At 40.0% G+C, this 25,528-nt stretch overlaps 1 protein-coding gene across 1 annotated transcript in view; it reads left to right on the plus strand.

Moving 5' to 3' along the window:
• zdhhc17 (zinc finger DHHC-type palmitoyltransferase 17) overlaps positions 1 to 25,528 on the plus strand; it is a 33,171-nt gene that overhangs the window by 1,643 nt on the left and 6,000 nt on the right. Inside the window, exons 2-10 of the mRNA XM_062443995.1 lie at positions 9,882 to 9,985; positions 10,523 to 10,645; positions 12,769 to 12,846; positions 14,425 to 14,569; positions 14,933 to 14,997; positions 16,302 to 16,464; positions 16,614 to 16,739; positions 18,227 to 18,369; positions 20,376 to 20,476. Of these exons, the coding sequence (XP_062299979.1) occupies positions 9,882 to 9,985; positions 10,523 to 10,645; positions 12,769 to 12,846; positions 14,425 to 14,569; positions 14,933 to 14,997; positions 16,302 to 16,464; positions 16,614 to 16,739; positions 18,227 to 18,369; positions 20,376 to 20,476 (1,048 nt within the window). The remainder of the gene's footprint in view (positions 1 to 9,881; positions 9,986 to 10,522; positions 10,646 to 12,768; positions 12,847 to 14,424; positions 14,570 to 14,932; positions 14,998 to 16,301; positions 16,465 to 16,613; positions 16,740 to 18,226; positions 18,370 to 20,375; positions 20,477 to 25,528) is intronic.

The raw sequence follows: 25,528 nt of genomic DNA on the forward strand, positions 1-25,528 counted from the left end.
TGTGTGCTTGCATGTATTGCTGAATGAAGTCATGTTATGTTGTAGCAGAAGTAGAGCCCGATTCCACTTTGGAGCCAATCAGATACATTAGTAGCTCCAACTGGACTTCCTGGATCATATGTTATCGTGTCACTGGTACCTTAAACAACATGTCCCCTAGCAATGCAGCAGCATGAATTGTTTCAAATCGGGCGTTTTTGGTCTGAATGAAGCCAAAATTTAAATTCTAGCAATGTAGAATTCAAATGATTAATGTCTCTGTTCAGTCAGTCCTCAAGATTCAGACAGATGAGTTTAAGTACCTGGTGAAACGGATGTGGTTATTTATAGTGGGGTTTCCGCTAGTGGATGGTGCAATGTACATGGTGCAAGTGGTCGCCTCTCTGCAAAAACGTCCTGGGTTCAAGTCCCAGTCATCCTTGGTTCTTTGTGTGTTGTTTGTGTGGGTTTCTGCCGGTTGTTTTAGGTTCCTCCCCTCATCAGAGACGTGTATGTTAGGGTTAACACTCCAGTCAGAGCCCTGGCCACTGGCACTAGCAAAAAAGAGCTGGAGTTGGTCCCCAGACGCTGCACCACAGCTGCCCACTGCTCCTACTGTGTGTGTGTGTCTGTGTATGGGATGAGTCAAATGTAGAGGAAACATTTTGTTTCAGTGTCTGTGAGTGCTAAGAAATGACAATGAAGAGGTCTTCATCTTAATCTTAGAGAACCACATCAGCTGGTGGTCAAAAAAGTAGAAGCACTGAATGTAATAGTCCTAAATCCACATTGTGCCAGTGTGGAACATCAGCAGGAATTTAATGTTGCTACAAATGTGCAGTCAAATAACCACAAATAGATCTGCTTCCATTGTTTTATTGACTTCCTGTTCATACATGACCCCTTAATGGGAAAATGTGGTCAGATAAACTAATGTGCCTATATCTCGTAATCTTGTCAGTTTGAACAAAGGAAGATAGTAGTTTGTAATGTTATCATCAGTGTGTTGATTGTGACCAGAGATTAAGCCTTGTCTTTTTCTGCTGTAGTGAAACTTAATATCATTTCACACATGACAGTTGGTTTATACCTGCATTGTCTGAATTAGTCAGCATGTGTCATCTAACACCCAAATATAACCTAGGTTTAAATGAAGGTTGGACAATGCTTGGTTTAGGTAAACCTATGTTAAGAGTCGTCATTTGCTTAAATGTTATTATTGACATACAAAAGTTATGTAACCTACTAGCTGATTTATCTGAAAATATGTAAACCTCTGTCATTTTTTTGGTGTGGCAGTAGAGTGTGGATTATATTTTTCTTTTTCTCTTTGGAGCACTTTGCACTACATCCCTTGTATGAAAGGTGCTCTATAAATAAAGTTTATTATTATAAAATGACATCAGTGCACTGAAATAGTAAACTTCACTGATAATTTAATTATTATAATTAGCTTTAAATAAATAAAGATTTTAAATATCGACACATATCAGACAACATATTCACTGATATCTGTGATAGGTCAATATCAGCAGCTAATATCAGCTAACTGATATATCGGTCGGGCTGTAATTGTCATGTTCACATCTTAACGGCTAAATAGCTCTCCACAAAGATAATAGCCTATGTCAAATGGTTGAAATGCAAATTTGAAGTTCTTTTGTTACACAAGGTAAATAGTCTGCTTACACACACACACAGTCCTATATGCATTTAAACAGAGCACTGTTTCTCTCTTATCTAATCCTGTTGTATCCCAGATAAAATACTTCCTCACTGTAACACTCAGGCCTCCACTGACACAATCAGCGTGCTGTTAGAGGATATTTCCTCTTTGGATCCTCGGAGAAACTCCAGCTCATAATAAAGAAGATTCTCCTAATTAATGGAAATGTATGAACCCACCTGTTCATTGCTCCCTCAACACAATGAATTGTTAGTGATTGTAGAGAGACCTCAGAGCGTGTTAGTTTAGATGTGTCAACGGGATTCAGACGTCACAACAGATACATAAAAAACACAGGAATGTTGAGACAGATGAATGGAATGTTAATACAGACATTCAGACAGGCAGTGCTCTTAATAGTTGCATTGACATTTGATGTGAAGGAGCGGCAGTTAATTTTCAGTAATCTATCAAAAGTTCAATTGTGCATCACAGAAGCAATATAGGCATTGTGATGGCATCTTATAAACAAGGCTATAACTGTGAACTGAGCTGTGTCCAATAGTCTTTTTGCCTCCATTCTTGCAGGAGCTAGAATGTTTGCAATGGATTTAAAACCGCTTCAGCCTCTAGCTCCTTCAAATCATCTCACAGGAACATTCCCAGCTGACCTTTTGGCCGCACATCAACCCGTCACATCGAAGGAATCCGTCCGACAGTGGCGACTTCATCATGAATTTACTTTATTTCTCCCCTGCGACAATACAGGCTTGATTCAGAGTCTCTCGTTGTTTCAGCAGGGCGCTGCTGGGAATCTGGGTCATATCGTAGACTGTAGACACAGCACAGAGAGGCCGAGTTCACCAGGTACCTGAATATGAGCGTCTGAACTTCAGTTGCACAGTCAGACAGTTCATGCACAGATCAAATGCAAATATTTTCCTCACTCTGGGAATGTAAGTGTTAGGATTTCAATGGAAATGAGTGTTAAAAGCAGCATCAGTGATTCTCTTAGTATTTAGTTTTTTTCTTTCCTGCCCCTCCCAAATATATAGGGTATAGTGCACATCCAAAAAAACTCAACAAACAACATTTCAAAGACGACACAGTGTATCTTACTGGTAGTGTGCAGCTGCATTACATTATCAAGACACCATGGCTGCTGTCAGAGGTAATGGAGAAACAACAGACCTGGAAAATCTTCCTGCTTCCCCATGACTCGTGTAAACAGCGAACACGACACAACTACAGTTTGTAGGCAACGCTACTCACTTCGGTAAAATTGGAAATGTATGGACAGGTTCAAACTTCCCTGGATCAATAACTCATAGCAAAAAGTTGTTATAACGCAAATGATGTCTCTATCCTACTGTAGTACCATAGACAACAAGCTACAACCTAATTTTCACCAAAACAAGCCATCCTCCAAGCTGGACCAACGCTCTACAGTACCAGTATTCACTTGCATTTGCCCCTAAAAAAACAGACATATGCTACAACCTACAGTCATATTACCCCCCTTGCTGCTAATTCAGAGCTTCTGTCAAAAACTACTATTTAATAGTCAGATACTATGCAGTACATTCATTTTACAGAAAAGAAATGCCACCAAATATAAATATCAGCACACCAGTCTGTTCAGTGCCTCCATAAGAAGGTGAGGGTTGTGGTGCTTTGGTAGTGATAAGTGAAAGTAGCTGAACCAATTCTGAGTGGTCTTTATGTTTTAAAAAAATGATTGATAATGGGTGTCAGTGTATCAATAATGTAACTTGACGCACCAGATGGTTTGTTAAACACAACCATATGAGAAGTTGTCCGTGGACACTCTTAAAAAAAACCTTGGCAGTTGATTGGATGATCCTTCTGTCTATCACTGCCCATCGCTGCCTCGAAAGGCAGCTGGATTTGCGATGTTGATTGGCAGTAGTGATAGTAGTAGTTTGGGCACAAGCGTAAAACTAGAAGCCTGGTAAGATGGATTTTGCTGTGATGATGTGATCTCGGAAGGTGATTGATAACGTATCGCAAGTCGAAATATCACAATAGGGTGCAATATCAATTTTTTTTTTTGTCCCATGCTTTGTAACTAGTAAATGTTTGTCATTTTTACTTTGAAAACACCTAAAACTATTATTTAATTGTCAAAATAGTCGCCAATTAATTGTCTATTTTATGGTTAAATCAACTGGTCGTTGAAGCTCTAGTCTGAAACACACAGTGAGGACAGTTCCTGATGAATTCATCTCATTAATGACGGTTCAGCTCCTGTTTTTTCATTGAAGCTCCCTGTGGAGAAATGGTGTTCAGTCAGAATACAGATCTTGCATCAGGCTGCCCTCAGTGTATTTAAATGAGTGTTTGACAAAGGCCTGAGCTCACCCACACACAGCACAAACAGCAGCGGGTGATAGCTGGGAACGGGCAGAAGATTGTTAGACACAGTAATGACTTCACTGTGGTATGAAAGGCAAACTGCAGAGAAGTCGGTCTGTTTCTGTGTTACTCCAACATTTTTCTCCGCGCTTCTAAATTTTTCTTCATTTAGTAGCACATTTACTCCTTGGGGAAAAGTTAGTGTTGAGCTCTCTGGACTAATAACATTGTTCCCTGTGTACAGCTGGCTGTGAAATGAGTGTACAGGGACGTCTAAAAATTGCAAAACTTGAACTTAAACTTAGTTTCCTCAACTGTAAAAAACATGAGGAAACTAAAGCTGTTGTTGTAAAGTACTCTCCGGTTGTCTTTCTGTGGACCTTGCAACTTTTTTCCTCCCAGGTCAAAATTTACCCGATTTAGTGTGACTGTTTATGAAGCATAATGTATACATTATCACCCAATTCTCTGTTAGACCCTTTTAGCCAACTTCATTCCAACTTATTGCCACTGCTTTCACACATATTTCTGAAAATTATGATCAATAGGCCTGTTGTCCTCCTCGGTCAAAATTGACCCGATGACAACTGGAAGGGTAAACAGTTAGTTCCCAATTGACCGGTGAAAAGAGTTATTACATTTTAAATAATTGTTTAAATTTGACCATAGTGTGGTACATACCCCAAAAATATGATGTTATTTTCCCCTGTTGTTGTCTTCCCATCGACCGTTTAACTTTTGTCCTCCTGAACAAAATCGACCTGGTTTGGTTTGACTGTAGCCAACTTCATTACAACTTATTACAACTTTTATACATATTTTTTGCCATTCATGGTCAATAGGTCTCATTTAAATGAAGCTATACCTCATTTTTGAGTTAACGTAGGTCAATTTTGACCCAGGAGGACAACAGGAGGGGTAAATGACACTTGTCAGGGCATAAAACCAATGATCTGTTGAATCATGACATTGAAATCTAAAGTCAAATTGTTGATTTGGAGAGACGTGACAACCCCTAGAAAGGCATAAATGCCCTTTGCTTCCAGTCTCATTTGAAAATGCAAATGAATGCCCTTCTATAAAAGGAGCAAGTGATTCTTCTCTTGTATTGCAAGGTGGAAAAGGCCTCCTCTGTTTCCTCCATTCTTATTATTTCCCTTATTGGAAAAAAAGCATGTTTTAACACCGATGCAAATTGTGCTTCCAGTATTGAATTAGTCCCTCCAAAACAGCTTTCATATCAGATTGAATGGGACTGCGAGCTCCGGCTCCAGCTATAGTGGGAAGAATAACACAATCACAGTGTGAAAGTGAGGTTGTAGATGCAGCAGAGAAAACCATTTTGATACTTTTTTTTTTTTTTTTTTTTTTTTTTAAATCTAATGTCTGGCAAACCCTACTTTCCTGCCACTATTACCACTTCTGTTATACTCACTCTATAAACATGCAATTTCTAGAAGCAGTGCTGCCTAAAATTCTTAGCTCCAGGCATGTGTACTCATTGCCCCCCCTGAGGAGTGCTTACCATATGTCTCACTGACCGGCTCCATTGACAAAAGCCAAGCCTGCTGCTTCTCTGAACAGACCAGCTCCCAACCACAAATCAATGGCCAGTGTAAACCAGATAATATGTTTAATGAATAATATCATCACCGCCGCATCCCTAATTATATAAGCATCACCAGCAAATGGATACATAATTATATAAAGGGGGGTGCAAAGGCTGCAATTATCACTATAGATACAAAAGCTTCATCATCGTCAGCTTTTTAGATGGGGGGGGGGGGGGGGGGGTTGAATGGAGGGAGCAGGGCTGTCATAGCTGGCAGGAGGTCAGAGGTTATCTCCATGGAAGGTTGCGATGGACATAAGTGATTTAACATCTGGTGTCTGAGGTTCTTTTTACAGCCAAGCCCTCGGTTCCCCCCCAATCCTCGAGTGACAGGAAAGCAGAGTGCGTTCCCCTCGATTGAATATCCATATGAGAGAAGAGAGAGAATGTTCCTTTTGCTTCGGCCTGTCTGCATGTTGAAGGGAAACACTCAACTCAAATTAGCCGAAATTGGGTTGTTGAAATAGCAATCTATGAACGTGTCAATGACTACATCTTTGTATTGGACAGTACAAACACAAACACAACACAAAATATGAGACGCTCACCTTCATATGTCCTCTGTCATACCCTCCTCCCCCTCCTCAGTCTAGTTTACTGACTAAAATAAAACCACTTCTTTGCTGGTCTTGGCATTCTCTTCTCATTCTCTTTGTATTATTATGGTCATATGACAGTTATATTGTGCTGTTGGGGTCTGCTCGGGTAAATGTGTTAATTATAGATAATGGCACCAACCACAGACATGTTAAAATTCCTTTTTTACAACCACATACAACCATATTTTACTAAATTTCATGGCAATCTATCCAAAAACTGAAAGTCATTGGAATACATTGTTTGAGAATCATGGATATATGTGCAAAATTAGTGCCAGTCCTTCCTGATGATGTTGAGATATGTTTGGCCCACTTAGCCAGTAGACCAGAGTGTAATTAGCTCCTTTTATATTTTCCTGGCAGTCACAAAAATGTAAATAACTTGTTTTTTCCCCCTATAATTTTGGTGATTTATTTGTTGTATACATAATACAAACCACAGTCAAGTTACTTTTATATTTGGTTGTTTTCCTTTAGTTATGGATATGTAATATTGATATATTACACACATATGCAAAATATAAAATTAGCCACATGTTGATTCAATAAATGAATGGTGTATAAATAAGTTTCTCCATATATTGTGTAAAGCCAGAGTATGGAATACATAAAGAGAAGATAATTTAATTTAGTAAGATTTGAGTGAGTATGAATGGTCCGGATAACAAACTCAATTAAAGAAATGAACCTCAACATTACCGATTCAATAAATGCTGAGAGAGTGAGAGATACAGTGGTAGAACATAATGGCATAATGGTTAGACCTCAGGTTTGTACTTGTACTGGTAATTAACACTTGAACAGAGAGCTGTGTGTCTCCTGCAGAGACTGTTGCTGTCACAGTCACACATAACACATGCACAAAACTGAGCAGTGAGGATGCTAACCGGCTAGCCAGTTAGCCGGCAAACAGTAAAAAACATAACACAGTTGCTCTTTTGCTTTTAAAGTTACTAACAAAAAATATGCAAAAAATGACTTTGATATAGCAAAGAGAATGAATATTATTTATTACTTCCACCCCTGTTTATTCCACTAATGTCATTTCTTAATAAATATGAGCTAAATCGGTCAAATGTTATATAAAAATAAGCAAGTTTACTTGGAACTCTTTTGGACTTTTCTGTCACTGGTGAATAAAATCATGCTCTGTATTAAGAGTTTAGCCCAAACGAATCATTTTGTATGTAGTTGTAAAATAAAAGCTCTATTAATTTTTTCCTGTGCCCTCTCCTCTCCATCTTATTTCACCACCACCATTCCCCACGGTGGCAGAAACGCCTGCTCAGCACTCCCCCCTCCCTCCCACCCCCCCTGGCTCTGTAGGGAAGCCAGAGCTAAACTCAATGGCGAGATGGCAACAGCTCGATGTCTCGGTGGCCCCGAGCTCTCGCCCTCAGGCTCCCCACCAGCTCTGCACACAATCCTACCATGTCTCCCCACCACCACCACCACCACCACCACCCCCAGAGGCTGCCTCATTATTCCTCATCTCTGTATGCATGCAAGCAGCAGCTCAGCCAAAAACACTTTGAATGCCTGCCCCAAATTTCAACAAAACAACAGTTATAGTTTTTAAAGGTGATGATGTTGACATTCCTCTTTTTTTAATCTTAGTTTGAGTACAGTTGTGACTCTAAATTTGATACAAAAATTGTAGTTTTTGTGTTTAAGCCTCAATTTCGGTGTGTTTTAGTAAATGGAAAACAAAAAATGTGGGGCTTTTTTTGTGCATGTAAATTAGAAGACACATGGCCTGGTTTAACATCAACATCAGAGTGTGAGAGGGCAGTGTGGGCGCTCTGTGTTTACCAAACGCACTCCTCGTTTCCGGGGCGACGGAGGCTAATTGTGGTTCCCGCGGCGTTGTCATGGAGGCTAATTGAATGTGAAAAGTAGCGCAGCCGCCACATCTGTGTGACAGATTAGATCTTGAGCTGCAGGACCTGTCTCTGTATGGCTCCTGCTGCCTTTTATTTCCCGCTCTTTTATCTCTGCGATCAGTAACTGATGTGAACGCTGTGTATGCTGTGTGTCGGCCATCACCAGCAGCTCTGTCCTCTAGGTCAGGGATCCCCAATGTTTTTTTTAATGGAAGCTGAAAAAATGAGTGTCAGTCATTATTTAACTTACAGACCTTTTCAAATTGTGACTGGTAAGTATGGGTCAGTTCCATCATTATAGGCAATGTGTTATGAAGCAATCACCTATTTACCTATCCAGCAGATAATGAGCAGCATTCACATTCATTTGGGCTTATACTTGTATGCATGTCTAATAATCAGTGTCCACCAACTGCTGAGAAAAATATCTGTTTTTTTATCTGCTAAATGCTTCACTGTGCTCTCCGGCTAGTTGCTAATGTTGCTGGAAAGATGCTAATGGTGATACAAATGACTCCTTTCACATACACAGTGTGGTTTAATCCATTGATAATAAACAGTATTGATTAGAGCAGCAGGGGTTGATATTTTCACTATTACAGTGATTACATATCATACACCTGGACACACTTGACAATTACAACTCTTGCTCTTCTTGACATTGGAAGTTTGATGTAGGTCACATGAGGTAATACAAATTAGTCAATGAATCGTATAGTACTACTACAATACTATTTTGTTGGTTTCCTTGGAGTTCTATGATGGAAAAGCTTGACATTTTAAGGTTGTGTATTGTTTCAGGTTGCATCTTCCAACGTTTTTGATTTTTCACCATTTTTGACACTATAACTGAGAAAATAATCAACAGATTCATTGATGATAAAACATATAAAAGTTTTAGCCCTAAATGTGTCTACTCAGATTTAGTCATACTGTTTATACCAGGGGTGTCAGACTCAGTTTAGTTCAAGGCCCACACGCAGCCCAATTTGATCTCAAGTGGGCCAGACCAGTTAAACCATTGCATAATAATCTACAAATAATATATAACACATATATATTCTAACTTTACTATAACAAACCATCTATTTACAAAACAGCCTGAGATGTCTTAAGAAAAATGCAATTCCAACAATACTATGTCTAGTTTTTGTCATTTTTGTCAAATTATGTTGCACAGAAGCTGCTGAGTGACAGCATTTTTTTTTTACAATGTTCAGTATATGAATGATTTAAATATGACCACAATATGAGTTTATTGTATTTTCAGAGAACTGTATTCTAGTCAGAGTAGAAAAACGTCTGAATCAGCAGAAAAATTAGAATAACTTTTCTGGAAAAAAAAACAAACCCTCACCCCCCATCCCCAATATCCAGGACAACTTTGGACCCCTTGGTGGGCCAGTTACAGCCCACAGGTCACATGTTTGACACCCTTGGTTTATACCATGGTACATTTTGCCTTGATTTAACTATTACATTTCAGATATTAACATCTGCAGCGTCACAATTGAATTTCCTTTGACGACATCATGTTGTATGTCAGTGCTATGGTAGAAAATTATATTTACTGCAGTAGAAGATTTTATCCATGTTTCCCACCGTTATACTTTTATTTCCCACTGTATTATTAATTAAGCTTAGAAAACACATTATCAACCCAACCAAACCTGCCTGTGAGGTGTTACTACAGTATGTTCCTGGAGATTTACTAAAGTATGACCATACTCACTTCTCTTTGTGCCTCTGTGTCTCTTTCTTCATAGGAAATCAAACCCCAGAGTCATTACAACCACGGCTACAGCGAGACCGTCAGCCGTAAAAACCATGTGGACGACTACAGCACCTGGGACATCGTCAAAGCCACACAGTGAGTGGATAACGTGTGTTTGTTTATGTGTGTGTGTGTGTATGCATGATTACATTCGCACTTGTTTTGGTCATAGGGATTTGATTTACTAGTCACTGATTGGCCTGCATCATTACTGGAGGGGTATTGTGCTTGTTTGTTTATGTGTTATCACCACACTGCAAATTTAAATTTAAAATCCAGAACTGACGCTGACATGTTTTCATCTGTGGTTTTGTGGTTTAGCGCACACCAAACCAGTAATTCATAAGCCCAGGAGATGATGTGAGAATTTATGGTGTGCGAGGAGGCTCTTCCTCCCGATAAGACGACCAAAGCCGGGCCTGACAAAAACATATTTATGCTGTTTTGATTTGAGGTCGAGAATATCCGCTTAAAGAATTGCAACAGTGTAGGCGTCTCGTTTGGACTCGATGATCTGTGTATGTGTTGTTTTTAATTTGTCAGTTTGTGTGTGTGTTTTGTGTATTTAACCCTGAGTATTTGTACGTGTGTGTGTGAGCTGGACTCTTAAGCTCTCTCCTTCTTCCTCCTCAGGTACGGCATCTTCGAGCGCTGCAGGGAGCTGGTGGAGGCGGGCTTCGACGTTCGGCAGCCAGACAAAGAAAACGTAACGCTCCTGCACTGGGCCGCCATCAACAACAGGATAGACTTGGTCAAGTGAGTCAGCAACCCGATGATGGTTTTAATCACTTGCGGTTGGATGGGTGAAAGCTTAAATGACTCTCTCGTAACCCTTTTTTCATGAGCTGTTTTACATTCATCAGAGAAAACCAGTTGCCCTGCTTCCAACCGCCCACTTAAATGAGCCAATGAAGTGTTAACATAGATGGAGAAATTCAGTCAACATGCACACAGTGTTGGAAGACAACAGAAGTGTCTTCCTCTGTAAAGATTGCAGTGTGCGTCTAAACTCTTGTACTTTTCCTCTAATTACTGCTTAAAGGTTGTAAAGTTTCAGTTTCCTGTGAGTCATGGTTCAACTTAGTGGTTGTGGTGGCTGAGGGATGTTTTTCCACCTGTTAATATAAACAGGATGGATGAAATATAAGAAACATCTGTCAGTATAAAGGAACACAATTCAACAACGGTGCAATGATCATAAAGTTGAATTGTAGAAAACAGGAATGCGAGTAATGTTAATACTGAACTCCATTGAAAAAAATCTCAATTTAACATAATGATGACTGATGATGGATCGCTTGTTAACTCATCATTTAAGTTACATTTTTGCTGAAGTAAGTCCTCATTTACCTACAAAATAAGCGCCGAATTTAACAGTAGCTCCTGACATTCCTTTATATTTGAAATATCATCCATGCTGCTTCTCTAACACATACAAATAAGGCCTGTTTTAAATTGTGTGTTTTATAAAGGGAGTCTTGTTAATCACTGATGGTACTGCACTAGAGCTAGTTTTTATAGTGTCAGTGAAGGGCTCATGCCAAGTGTGGTTCCAGTGCGTCATTGAGCCACTATTTCAGGCATGGCCAGAGAATCCCGAGCACTAAAATGGGGAAAAACTGTTTAACAGTTAAACGTCACTATTCAGTACTACATAGTTCAAAATCTTTTCATGTTTTCAGAAATTCATCTCTAATATGTGTCATGTGTTTAAAAGGAAATCTCAAAAATGTTCTTTAGACAGATTTAAGTCACACTGTTTAGTATTCATAAGCAGTAGAATGTTTCCATAAGTGGAGGCTGATGTATGAACAGATAATGAATGACAATATAGTTGTCATCATATAAAATATGTCTTTATAGGAGAATTGATAATTACTGACTGCACTATAATAAACATTTACATTGTCCTTCTTTCTACTGACAACAATATTAAAGTGGGCTATAAACCATTTGAATGGTTATATACTGCTTGTGTGTGCTAAATAGGAGGTACTGCTTTAGGTTGATGTACCTTATAAAGTGGCAAGTGAGTGTATTTAAAGTGCTTTAGGCTGTGTCTTAAATCACTCCCTATGTACTACATAGTGCACCACGTGCCATTTTATTTGAGTGTCCGAATGCTGAGTGTGTAAATATATCCACAACATAGTGCCATCAAATATTCCACCATGGTATGAAAAAAGGAGCAGTACCTTCTGTTAACAATCCCCAAATACAATGCTCCACCACTATGTGAGTCTACTGATGGTAACAACACAAAATGATGACAATTAGTTAGTGTCTGAAATCTTGATTTGCTGCTCACTACTGAGTGAACTATGTAGTGTTTATTATATAGGGAGGAGTGAATGAGTGAGTAAGGGAGAGATTTCAGACACAGCCTTAATGTATTCCAGTTGAGTAACATTGTTGACAACTAAAGTAAAAATAATAGATTTAAAAGAAAACTGTATAAATGCAGTACAGTACAAGACTTGTGGATATGAATCATTTATTATCAGGGATTCAACTTACAATATCATCAATATGCTGTGACTGCTGTACAGTTGACCGTGCGTGTCGCTCCACCTTCATCAACAGCTGCAGTCCAAACCGGAGATGCTGCTCTGTGGAAAATGTTTACGGCTCGGTGTTACATTCTTACCGTGTACCCGACACTCGTCGTCCCATTCACAGTCACAACATATGTAACATACTTTAACTGCTGTCTTTTGTTATCATAAAAACTGCAACAACAGTGTCTCTGTTGTAGTTTGAACCAGTTATACTGCCCACACCGAGATTAGACTAACTGAAAGAGATCAGATTCATGTGTTAAGTTTCACTCGATGATTGTGTGTGTGTGTGTGTGTGTGTGTGTTTGTGTGTGTATACAGGTACTACATATCAAAGGGAGCCATAGTGGACCAGCTGGGAGGAGACCTCAACTCCACGCCTCTGCATTGGGCCACCAGGTACATCAGATAACATTTCTGACTACTTTCTTTCACCATTGTCTCATTTTAAATCACTCATACAAACACACATTTATGATCTTATTCCTAGACCGCTTCTTTTTTATTGCTATTTTATTATTTTGCTTGCCAACACTGTTGTTTTTATGAGCGGACCCTCAATCTTTGATTTGATTGTTAGAAGACTTTTTTATCACCCTCTTCCTCTTCACTCTATCACTGAGTCATGCTGTAAACTGGTGGGAAGGGATACGTCATGTGAGATCCACCCCACCCACTCACGCCCTCCTCTTGATCAGACAGAGGGAGGAGTGGAGGGGCATGAAGCTCCATGTTCTTGAATTATTGATAGGTTTGACAACAGGCATCCACACCATTGACCTTTAAAACCCTCAACCTCGACCTTTTCTTCTTCTTTCTACACAACCTCAGCCCTCCACACAGAGCGTTTTTGTGCAACATGCTCATATAGTTGTCACTTAGGCTTTTTCACATCTTTAGTTGTCCTGTGGTGGAAGTTTGCATTATAGACAAGCTTTGCCATCAAGATATATTTAAAAAAGCAATATACTCTATGCAATAAAAGTATGTAACAAATCACCAGCTTCACCACAAAGTCATACATCTAATGATAAGAGCCAGCAGCTTCAGTTCACACCACCATACATCATTTCATGTGCAAATATAGCAGTTTAACAGCAGTGGGAATATGAGTGTGATCCCTTTGGACTGACTATAGCCAGGACACCCACTCATACCCCTTTTCCACCAAAGCAGTTCCAGTGCTGGTGCTGGTGCTGGTTGGGTTCAACTGCAAAACCGCTGAGAACCAATTTGCTTTTCCATGGCCCGGTGGTTAGGGAGCCACGTCATTACATCACTGCATACGTCTGCCTTCCCATAAAGGCTCGCGCCAACTTCGAAGCAACAACAACGATGGCAGACTACGCGTTTGTACAGCTGTTGCTCCTGGCTCTACGAGGCTTCATTGGCATCCAAACACGTCAGATACAACGTATTTGTGCTGCTCGACAGGATTGAGATGGTTATGTTAGCCTGTGTTGTAAGCTGGCAGAGCACAGCAAACTCACAACGCAAATGTGTATGAATTTCACCATCGGTCAAATGTTCAAGGGATAATTCACTCCTTATCTATTCACCATTATGCGGTCTTGTTTGTTGTGGTTGGTCTCAATAACCCCGCCCCCTGCCCCCTAACGTAAGCGGTTCTTTTTTCTAGTCCAGCAAAGAACTGGTGTCACTCTGGAACCGTTTTTTCTGGCCCAGAGCCGGTTCTTTGTCTGTCGAAACAGGAAAACCGGTTCCAAATTAAGCACTGGCCCAGAACCAGCACTGGAACTGCTGGGGTGTCTTAAGAACAGTTTTGGCCTTTTTCACCACAGATTTGTTAAAGACTATTTATTCTTTTCTGTTACCGAAACTCAAGTAAAACACATTTGAGCGTTAGTCAGTTTTTTGAGGCGGAGCAATCAGGAGTCAAATGTCAGAATAAGAAGTCAAGATGAGTTTTTGTAGCTCTTGCAAACTGATGTTTGTGTCTTTTTGTGTCTCTCTCAGACAAGGCCATCTATCCATGGTGGTGCAGCTCATGAAATACGGCGCAGACCCGTCTTTGATCGATGGCGAGGGCTGCAGCTGCGTCCACCTGGCCGCCCAGTTCGGCCACACCTCCATCGTGGCTTACCTTATTGCCAAAGGACAGGTAGGAAAGACTTGACACCGCGGGAAAAGTGGATGCTTCGTTTTATTTGTGGAGAACAGGAGAAAATCATCTTAAAATGGGTCAACTATTTATTTTCAAGTCAGTAAATGGGCAGAATTCCCACAGGGATATTTTAAAATCAGAGGTGCTAATTGCTGTAATAGAGTTAAGTTATTCACTCAAAACAAGCATTTGCCTTCAATGTTTTATGACCTCTTGTTCTTGTTTATGCATGTCATTTGGGCTTTGCATGTAGTACCACTTCTCTCCATTAGGGGGAGCTGTATTACTTCTTTTCCCTCTCACTCCCCCTGCTCTATTGCTCCTCCAGTTTTTTTTAACCGTATCTTTCCTGAATGACAGGATGTAGACATGATGGATCAGAACGGCATGACTCCTCTGATGTGGGCGGCTTACAGGACACACAGGTGTGTATGATTACAGTGGAACAAAAGGAGAACATTGGGCAGAATTCTACTGAAGCTCATGTACAAACTCAAGCAGGTTTCTGCTGACTGTAGTCACACTCATACGTAGGTTTCTCATGTATAAATTTGACATCATTTATCAAACAGAGTGGTAAGAAGGAGACAAGTCACAGTGCGGCTGTGTTTCATCTTCATCAGATTAGCAGTTTTTCATTTGTGTTTATGATTTAATAATTTCTTTTATTGATCCATGAGGAGTAATTATGACATAGGCAACTATAAAAAGAGTTGTAGCTATTATTTTAAAGGTTGAGTCAGTCATTGTGGAGAAAAATCGTTTATGTAAATGAAACACCCGAACATATTAACACCTCTATTCATGCTTCTTCAGAGCATTACCAAGGCAACAACCAAAAAGAGAAATAAGGTGGAATTCAGAGCAGAGTGTCAACTGTATCACTTCTGTTCCTCTCACATTTTATTATGAAGGGGGAAAACATTTTAATCTCATATGAGAACATCAGTCCAGCCTTAAACCTGCATCATCTCTAATGACCAGCAGGTGATGAGTCCACTGGGTCCACAGTATGGAAGTCTTGGAAGCCGTGTGACTGTCTCGGATGCAGGCTAGATTGATACATTTAAGTGTATTTGTTACATGAGGAAAAAACCTTCTATGTGAATTGGTGACAGCTTCTCTCTCTCCTTAATACAACGGGTGCTAGAGACTGGAGACTGCCAATGTCTTCACACTGAAAGCTGCTCTGATGACAACACCCCCTTTAGCTGATTGGCCAGAGTAGTGTTTTATATCTTGGTCCAGTCACTTTGCTTATTTCAGCTCACACACAGAACAGACAGCTAGCAGACTGGGAGGAAATATTTTCTGAATTTGCCAAAAAGTGTATTAAATAAGCTTTCTCCTGAATCACTGATTCTACCTTTAACTTAGAGGTAATGATTAACATGTGTGTATAAATAAGTAAAAAATGTACTCAGAAATGGTGGATAGTTTTCTTACATTGATGGCTTTCAGTGTTGCTTTATTCACTGAGCCAATGAATGTTAGAATAGGATAAGGAGGCAGGATATAGAAGGAAGAATCACTAAGTAGCCCCTGATCACCCCAAGATTAGTTTAATTAGTTTGTCAAATATGAACATTTGAAGCTGGTTCATACCATTTTTAACCATTCTGCTTGGTTTCATCATCGTTTTCCACAACATGTTGTTACAAGCTTGTCTGTCAGGTAGTTTCAATCTAAAGTGACTCAGCCTGATTTGATCTGTGCCTCTGTGTAACAGCGTGGACCCCACCCGGCTGCTACTGACCTTCAACGTGTCTGTCAACCTGGGTGACAAATATCACAAGAACACAGCGCTGCACTGGGCCGTGCTGGCCGGCAACACCACTGTCATCAGCCTGCTGTTGGACGCCAACGCCAACGTCGACGCCCAGAACATCAAAGTAACACAGCTGCAATAACTCTTAAAGTGTAACACCACTGTTTGTCATATCCATGTGTTGTTGGAGTGTGTTGCTTTAAATAAGACAGTCAAGTGTTTTTGTTGTGAAAACAAGATGTGTATTCAGACTTGTCTTTTGTTGTATTTTAGGGTGAAACACCGCTGGACCTCGCCAAGCAAAGGAAGAACGTTTGGATGATAAATCACTTACAGGAAGCGCGGCAGGCCAAAGGATACGACAGCCCGTCATACCTGAAGAGACTGAAGATGGACAAGGTGCATAAACACACACGCTGTCAAACTCATCACACAAAAGCAAAAGAAAAGGACAGGCAGCAGTGAAGTAGACAGAAGAAATTAAGTCTGTATAAACCTCTCTGTAAAGAAACACACACACACACACACACACACACACCTTTGTGGCTCCCGCTTTGACCTCCCTTCTTTGTCTCAGCTTAAACACACACGCTCATACGAGCATGTCCAGGCTCAACCTGTGCAACGCTGCACTGTCACAGCATGTCTAGGATAGTGATTACCTCCCCGTCTAAAGCTGTCACGCTCCCAGTCTGACAGGAAGGAGACGACTGTTAAATAACTGGTTACATTTAACAATACAGCTACCCCGGAAAATACAAGAAAGAAGCAGGAAGTTTACATTTTTACTGTCTGGTCTGACCATAGCAGGTGGTAACTGACATGAAACCTGATGAACACTAATACCATTATCTGTGCTTAGTCATTTTACCACCCTAGTAGAAAGATTTGTAATCTAAATAATTCAACTGTGTGTTTTTATCTTTTAAGTCTTCATGTACTGACTTTGCATTATCATTTTCAAAGAAAATGCTTAACAATGCAAGACCTTAATCCTCTGTTTCCTCTTTTAACTTCAATATTTTGCTGTCTTTCCACCTGTCTGCCGGGATATTGTTAGTTAATGAAGGTAAAGAGTAGAAAGTGCTAGTACAATGATAATGACTATTTTTTATAGATACTGTAAGTAGATGATAGTCTGGTCTGTTCTAGTTGATGTCCGGAGCTTGATTAGAGTTTAGTGCAGTTCCCCAGTGTCACGTCCTTCTGCTGTCTTTAGAGACTTCTAAGAAATGTGTTGATGTGTGAGCTTCAGCTAACCTGCTTGCATTGCTATATCCATGTCTATCAAATGTGTAAAAACATGTATAAAAAGGACACAATACATTAGGTTGCTACATTTAACTCTCTGTACCCACTATATAAAAAATATTTAGCCCCCTAAAGACAGCTGAATTTTTTCCTTTTTACATGACTCTTCATAGACCTACAGTAGACAACAACACAAGATGTGTGTAAATTCCAAAAATATGAGCTGGTTACATCTTAAAGTTCTGATACATATAACATAGGTACCTAACTATTTATAGATCTATAACAGTACTTTGTTTCAACCATAAATAAAGTAGCACAGAATATATGTTCATGTTTATGAGTCCTTTAACATAAGCTGCTGTGCCCAAAAGAATGAATGTTATCCTCGCATGTAACAAAAGAAACAAATCATCTTAAAAACATATTTGGAGATTTTTATTGTGCTTTTGTGACATTGGATGGCTGATAAAATCTGGCTGATGGTTGAGTTTAATTGCTGACCCCTGATCTACAATATAAACCATGTTTAGTTTTCCTTTTACAACAGATTTAAAAAATCAGTCCTCCTCGCAAAAATATCATTGGTATCCTTTTCTCATCGCTCTACCTTCCTCTCTCTTCGCCTCCTGCAGGAGTTCAGGCAGAAGGTGATGCTGGGAACGCCCTTCGTGGTCATCTGGCTTGTGGGTTTCATCGCCAACCTGGACATCGACTCCTGGCTCATCAAGGGCCTCATGTACGCCGGCGTCTGGGTCTCTGTGCAGTTCCTCTCCAAGTACGTCTCAATCGCATCAATACACACATTCATTCATTGCGTAAATACACATATTCATATATCGCGTGCAAACATAATTTTCCAACATTCCGCACCATGCAGCGACAGATGGTACCCCCTGTTTAAAGCCCATTAGCTCTGCCATCTGGTCCCGCTGCTTGTAGTTTGTTGTCCCTCCTCACTACTGTTAGCTTTGTGACAATAACACACATTAAGCAGTGTGTTAGCTTTATGTTTAGTGACATTCTTTAAATACTTACTCAGTGAAAAAAGTATCAGGGGATATTAGTGCTGCTCTGTGTCATCAGGTCATGGTTTGGTTTATTGTTGCTGCTGTCTGACTGAATGATGGTTTGACTTTGTTTGAATTCAGTTCCCTCAAAAAAAAGGCCTTAAAAGGTATTGAAATGTTAAAAAATTTCAGGTCATGGACGTGTGTACATTTTAATACAAACCTATATACAATCAATAGATTAATTTTTTTGTTATTGTTTAATCCATTCTTTAGTTTTCTGCCACTGATTTGAGCCCAGCTTACCTTGATTTATTAATTGTAGAAGTAAAGTTATTGACCAGTTGTATCTGGAACCAGTATCTGGACAGCATTTATCACCTATGGCAATCCCTATATATCTATATCTCTACATCTATCTACAGTCCCCTCCAAAAGTATTGGAACAGTGAGGCCAATTCCTTTATTATTGCTGTAGACTGAAAACATTTGGGTTTGACATCAAAAGATGAATATGAGACAAAAGATCAACATTTCAGCTTTTATTTCCAGGTATTTACATCTGGATCTGATAATCAACTTAGAAGATAGCTTTATTTGTAACGGAACACCACATTTTTAGGTGAGCCAAAGTATTGGAACATGTGACTGACAGGTGTGTTTTGTTGCCCAGTTGTGTCCTATTACATTGATTATTCAAACAATAAATAGCGCTGAATGTCTACGCTCAATTTTAGATTTGGGTTTTGCCTGTGCAGACCTAGTTAGTTATAGTTAGAGGTGTAACCAACATGAAAACCAGAGAGCTGTCTATGGGTGAAAAAAAAAGCAATCGTGAAGCTGAGAGAAAATGGAAAATCGATCAGAGCCATTGCACAAACATTGGCCATAGCCAGTACAACTCTTTGGAATGTCCTGAAGAAGAAAGAAACCACTGGTGTACTAAGTAACAGACGTCGAACGGGTAGACCAAGGAAAACAGCAGCAGTCGACGACAGAAACATTGTGAGAGCTGTAAAGAAAGACCCTAAAACAACTGTTAGTGACATCAGCAACAACCTCCAGAGGGCAGGAGTGAAGGTATCAGAATCTACTGTTTGCAGAAGACTTCATGAACAAAAGTACAGAGGTTACACCAGAAGATTCAAACCACTCATGAGCAAAAAGAATAGGAAGGCCAGGCTGGATTTTGCCAAAAAGTACAGAGATATTAATCTCATTGTAATCTATTTTAAGTCTATCTGTTCCAATACTTTAGCTCACCTAAAAATGTGGTGTTCAGTTACAAATAATGCTATCTTCTAAGTTGTGCATCAGATGATACTGAATACCTGAAAATAGCTGAAATGTTGATCTTTTGTCTCATATTCATCTTTTGATGTCAAACCCAAATGTTTTCAGTCTACAGCAAAAATAAAGGAATTGGCCTCACTGTTCCAATACTTTTGGAGGGGACTGTATATCTATACATATATATAGAAACTACAATGTGTATACCACCAGCCATTTGGTGAATCTTAATGTTTAAAGCATATAAAGTACTGTAGAGTGAAAGTAGTGTTTGCATCATAATCATGGTTTCTCCTGTGAGATTGATGCTCAATCAACAGTCATAGTGTTTTTGGCAGGCTGTGCCCACTTAGTATTTGTAAAGCAGATGTTATTGTATGACCTGTTGAGCTCAAGCAGTGCAGTGCAGATATGACACAGCAAGAACCAAACACTCTTTGGAGAAACTGTGCTGATAACTCTCTTCTCTTCTCTCTCCTCACAGGGCTTTCTTCGACCACTCCATGCACAGCGCTCTCCCTCTGGGAATCTATCTGGCCACCAAGTTCTGGATGTACGCCACCTGGTTTTACTGGTTCTGGAATGATATCCTTTTCTTGTCTTACTGGGAATCCACATAGGAATGGAGTTCTTAAGTGCGTTCTATCTGTTCAATCTGCGCCGACTCCGACCTGGGTCCAGCGTCTCTGTCCACAGAAGCAGCCGTCTGTCAGCTGGAGCTCCTGGAGAAGCTGAGGCTGAGATTTAGTGAACCAAACCTATTGCAAGCGTATCTGTTGTACTGAATCATATTATTCATGGTTTTGGCATTTAGCTGACAATCATATCTAGAGGGACTTTTAGTGAGCCAGAAATGAAGAGCTCATGCATTAAATATCAGATTATGTTGTCGGTCGAGTTGTAGTTCATTCCAGCCCCTTACAGTGACCGATGGGCTCCTCTGTCCATCAAAAGGCACATTGTAGTGTTAATTCACCAACAATCCACTAGTATGTGTTAAGTAGCATGGCAGAGCTGTGAGACCTGGCACAGTCTCGCCATTTTCTCATATGAGCTCTGGACGTTGTCAAGGAGTTGACCTTTCACACATTTAGCACACAACAGGAGATTTTCAGTGTCGGACATGTTCTTTTCACCCACTGGAAATACTCAGTTTGGTTTAGGCGAGCAGTGGTATTTGGGTATAGCGTGCCGGAGGCAGGACATGATGCAAAAAGTACACATGGTCAGGTAGGTGGTTCATAATGTGGCCATGTACAACCGAGGTTCTTGCCGTTTCTTGAAATTGTGTGACGATTTCGGCGTTGGCTCTTACAGACAAAAGTTTCCTAATCTTGTCATCTCTCCAGTTAGAGATTTTTGTGGTATATTTGTATCACTGTACCTTCTTCTTCACCCTCGGAAGTTTGTATTCTCCCAGTTTCGCACTAGTGGCATGATAGAAATGTCATTGAACCACCCATTGGCTTACATGGACATCGTACAAGGGAGCTGGTGAAGGTAAAGTCTGTTTAATGTCAGGTCCAAATGATTTGGACATTTGGTTCTCACATACAGCTCCTCTAGTAATATCTGGATGGCTTCAAGGTTGTAGTGCTTGTGTGAACCGGGGCTTTGTGTCTGGTTAGTGGCAAAAAAGCATCAATTCAATTCACTCAAGTCCTGTCACTTACCATTTGAAACAAGCTATTTATTCTTGGGTTTCTAGCAATTGTACATATCCTGTTAGAACGTCTTCCAAGAGCCTTCATGAATCTGTTTGGCCCACCAGTAAATTTGGCTTACACATGATCTCCAAGCAGGGAGGATCTCCATAAAATATGGGCTTGTAAAATTGATTTTACGGCATTCTGCTGCCTTTGTTGCATTTTTGTAGAAGACTCAAGATGACCAGGAAAAGCACTTGAAATGCTGGCAGACTGTCATCCGACATCAGTAAAGATTAAGTTAAGGGCCAGTTTCAGTGGATTAAAGCAGTCGGAAAGGAGGAAGGTTAACGTGAAGAGTGAAAGGAGTCAGGGGAACAAATGCGAATAATATGTTATTTGTCTAAATGAACATGCTGCTTAGTTTCCAGTGTCTGTTCTTGTGTGTTAGACTTGTAGACAGAGAGGTAAGTGTGTAGCAGCTGCTGGGTGAAACCCAACAGAGCAACTCCAAAGAGTTTCTGTTGGCTCTAGCGTGGCCGCTCTCAAGTTATTTGTATTTATTTTTTTTGCTCACAGAAGAATTGCCTTTCTGTTCGGAAGCTGCTAATTGCAAGAGGTGAAAGGGGAGTTCTCATTTGCGGAAGGCATTTAATTTTATGCCTCAATGCTCCACTAATGGGGAGAGAGAGCAAGATGTTTTTGACCTGAGGGTATTGAAAAAAGAAAACCATGCTCCAAGGATCTGGATACAGAATTCAGGTGCTTTAAAATCAGATTTGAGCAGAAGAGTGGAAGGGGTGTGATGCTGGGGTTTGTCATGCTTTTTTTTCGGATGTATCGTGTGTCTACTGAACATTAAATTGATTTAAGGAGTGTCCGTGGTAAGCCTAGACATACCTGCTCTTAAGCCACCCTCAAAGCCAGATATTTAAATGTGAATTCAGCTTCTAAGAGCAGAGGCTTGGTGACGTTACTTACCGATCACTGGTAAATGTTTGTTCGTTCACGGATCATTTGCCATGTATAAAGTTGCCCCTTTGACTTCAGGCAGGTTCTTTCATGTTTAAAGACATTGGCTTGTGACAACGAGTTTGTTCAGGCTTCTCTTTTGCCCTCTAGCTACGAGGTCATTACTCCGGTGCGTCCACAATGATTCTCTTTCCAGTAACGTTGTCTGTCTTCTTCCTTTTCAATCGAAAGGCGTGCTGTTTCATGTTCCCCGGCAGCAAAAGCCTCTTCTCTCGCAATGCTGCACAGGTGGGTGTATATTATGGTCACTCAGGGACTCTACGGTTCTTGAACAGTTGGTTCTTGTCCAATTGCTACTTGCACACAAATGAGCGCTCAGTGGCAGCACTTGTTGCAATCGCATTCATTTATGTAAATCGAGTGATAGGCAAATCAGAACTTTTTAACTAGAAGTTAATGATACATTTAAAGTTAACAAATGAGCAGCACAAGCATTTTCTTTGTGTCTGCTCAAAACAAACTAGTTGGTGTGATTACACTTGAAGGCGGGGGTGAAAAGCTTGTAGTCACAAATCGGATGACACTTGATTATTGTACATATATGGGAATAAAGGGGCACACTTTCTGTCTTCTAAGGCATTCATAGTGTTGTAAAAATGACAATGTGAGAAATGAGAAAAGAGAGGTACAAAGAGATCAATTTGCACTCCTGGCCAGATGTTGTCAGGTTGAGAAAGTTACATATATTGTCTGACAAAGCCCTCAATTTGTTCTTTTGACAAGCACTTTATTTGAAGCTTACTGGCACCTTTAACCTCCTCTAACGTCGTCCTTTGTATTTTTCTGTCTGCGGTGTGGAGGGAGGCGTCGGTTGACTTTCTCTGACCCTTAAGGGCTTTCTTACGTAAGCTGTGGCCTGAGGCCCAGTATGAGTTACTGGTTTAGTCCCCCCAGTTTCTGTGCGCCTGCAGTCCTAGTTAACTTCTGTTGAACTTGGAACTCAAACCGAGAATATAAACTTTTCATTCATGTCATGGGCTAAAAGATTCCAACATCTGGTTTGAAGTAGGCAGGACTGATTATATGATCAACTGTGAAATGACACATATCGTCTTACTTTCTACTTTCAGGCTCACTTTTTTCATTGAATGACTTATAATATGTAAGCAGATAACAAATGAGCTATTCTGTTTCTTAGTTTTTCAGCATTTTGATGTCTCTGCTAAGCTGTCTAGTAATGCACCTCAGTATTTTGCAAACCTGTGTTCAGCTTTCCAGACTGAAAAATGCTATCTACCAGTTGTGACCCACATTCTGGCATTGTGAGTTCATTATGCTCCTCAGGCCTGTGGTTGAAATCAGATCAGATGACATGGGTGGAGCTGTATGACAATACTTTTTTGTCTTCCACAGACCTGGATCATATTTTCCTCTTTCAAAGCACAAAAGACTTTGCTCTTAAATGCTTTTCCAGCAGGAAATGTGCTGTTGGTATGAAATCAGATTCAGGGAAAATCCTGAACATTGTGAGGTTGAAACCGGTGGAAGACCGCCTTAACCATTTCAAGAAAAATAGTTTTTGTCTTTGTGTATATTTCAGAAAGTATTAAATTTGATACGTTCTGCCCCAGTCGTCCAGCATTAGTTTCATTATATCTGCACTGCAAGCATCGCAGTCTTCAAACAACCTCACTGATAAATCTGCCGATGATCTTCTTGCTTGGCCTCTGCTGTCAGTTGTTAGAGTGACCTTGTTAAAGACACCTCACCACTCAGCCATTCAAAAGATAAATGGGTGCTGAGCATCTCTACCCAAGGAACCATTGAACCCCATTTGTCTCAAGAGCTACATTGATCACCGGGACCACCTCTTAATCTCCAAACGATCATTGAGTCAACGCAGTGAGAGTGTTTTACTTACATAGCCATTTCAGAAAGAGATAATGTGAACACCCAGTTCTTTATGGAGATAATTATGAAGATCAATGACTTTGTGTGGTCTGTAGGGACCTGTAGAGGCCTCTCTCACTCTGTCAGTGCTGGGAAAGTGGTGTGGAGGAGTGCCTTCAAAAGCTGTCGGCTCATCTTCACCAACAGATGAGAGTTGTTGTTGGCTGGGTGTGTTATTTCTGTGTTTAGAGGAACAAGATGTGATATGATTCTTGCAGCATCATGTTTTGTCTATCATGGTCGGTTGAAGCTTTTGTACTTTGTATTGTGCAACACTGTCTATCCTTAGACCCTCTATTCGGATAAAAAGCTCCTTTTTAAGACAGATAAAAAGGGAGAAACTTGGAGAAGCAACAGTAGAGGGACCTCTTCCTGGTAAATGTTGTAAATGTTCTGTCTACATCTGGTGAAACCTCTTGTGTCTGGTGTTCACATCAAATGCATTTCGACAATACAGATCACAGAATATCATTCGAAATAAAAGGTGTAGTCCTTACAGTTGAGTAGGAGAGAAGCTTATTTGTGTAGCTACACAGACCCGGTTAGAATTTGGTTGGAGATAATAGTTTTTGATGGATTTCCATTTTTTTCCGGAAAACCAGTCGAGGTTTGGATGTCCAGCAAGGCAGCTGAGAAATGCAAATTTTTAGCCATGCTAGCAGCGTGGATCTAGGAATGCTATTGGTCATTGTGGTCCAAATTAAAATATCTCAATAACAACAAGATGAATTGCTATGAAATTTGGTACAGATATTAATTTATTTAAGTTTTTCGTATACTTCATGACTGATATATCACGAAATGCCTTTAAAACTAATGACATTTCAATTAGTCACAGCCATACTTTGTGTTTACTGCTAATAATACCAGTGTTAGCATGAACACTGGCAAATATTATAACAGCTAAACATTTAATAACAGTTATGATGTGTGGAAATGTTATCAAATTTTAACCTTTGTTAAAATTGTCATTGTGAGGATGTTAGCATGCTGGCGTTAGCATTTAGATTTGCTAGCTTGTCTAAAGACTGTTTTTTTTAAATGTACATCGTAACAAAGTGTTTTCTCA

This window comes from Scomber scombrus, chromosome 22 (genome assembly GCF_963691925.1).
Source record: "Scomber scombrus chromosome 22, fScoSco1.1, whole genome shotgun sequence".
Taxonomy (NCBI): Eukaryota; Metazoa; Chordata; class Actinopteri; order Scombriformes; family Scombridae; genus Scomber; species Scomber scombrus.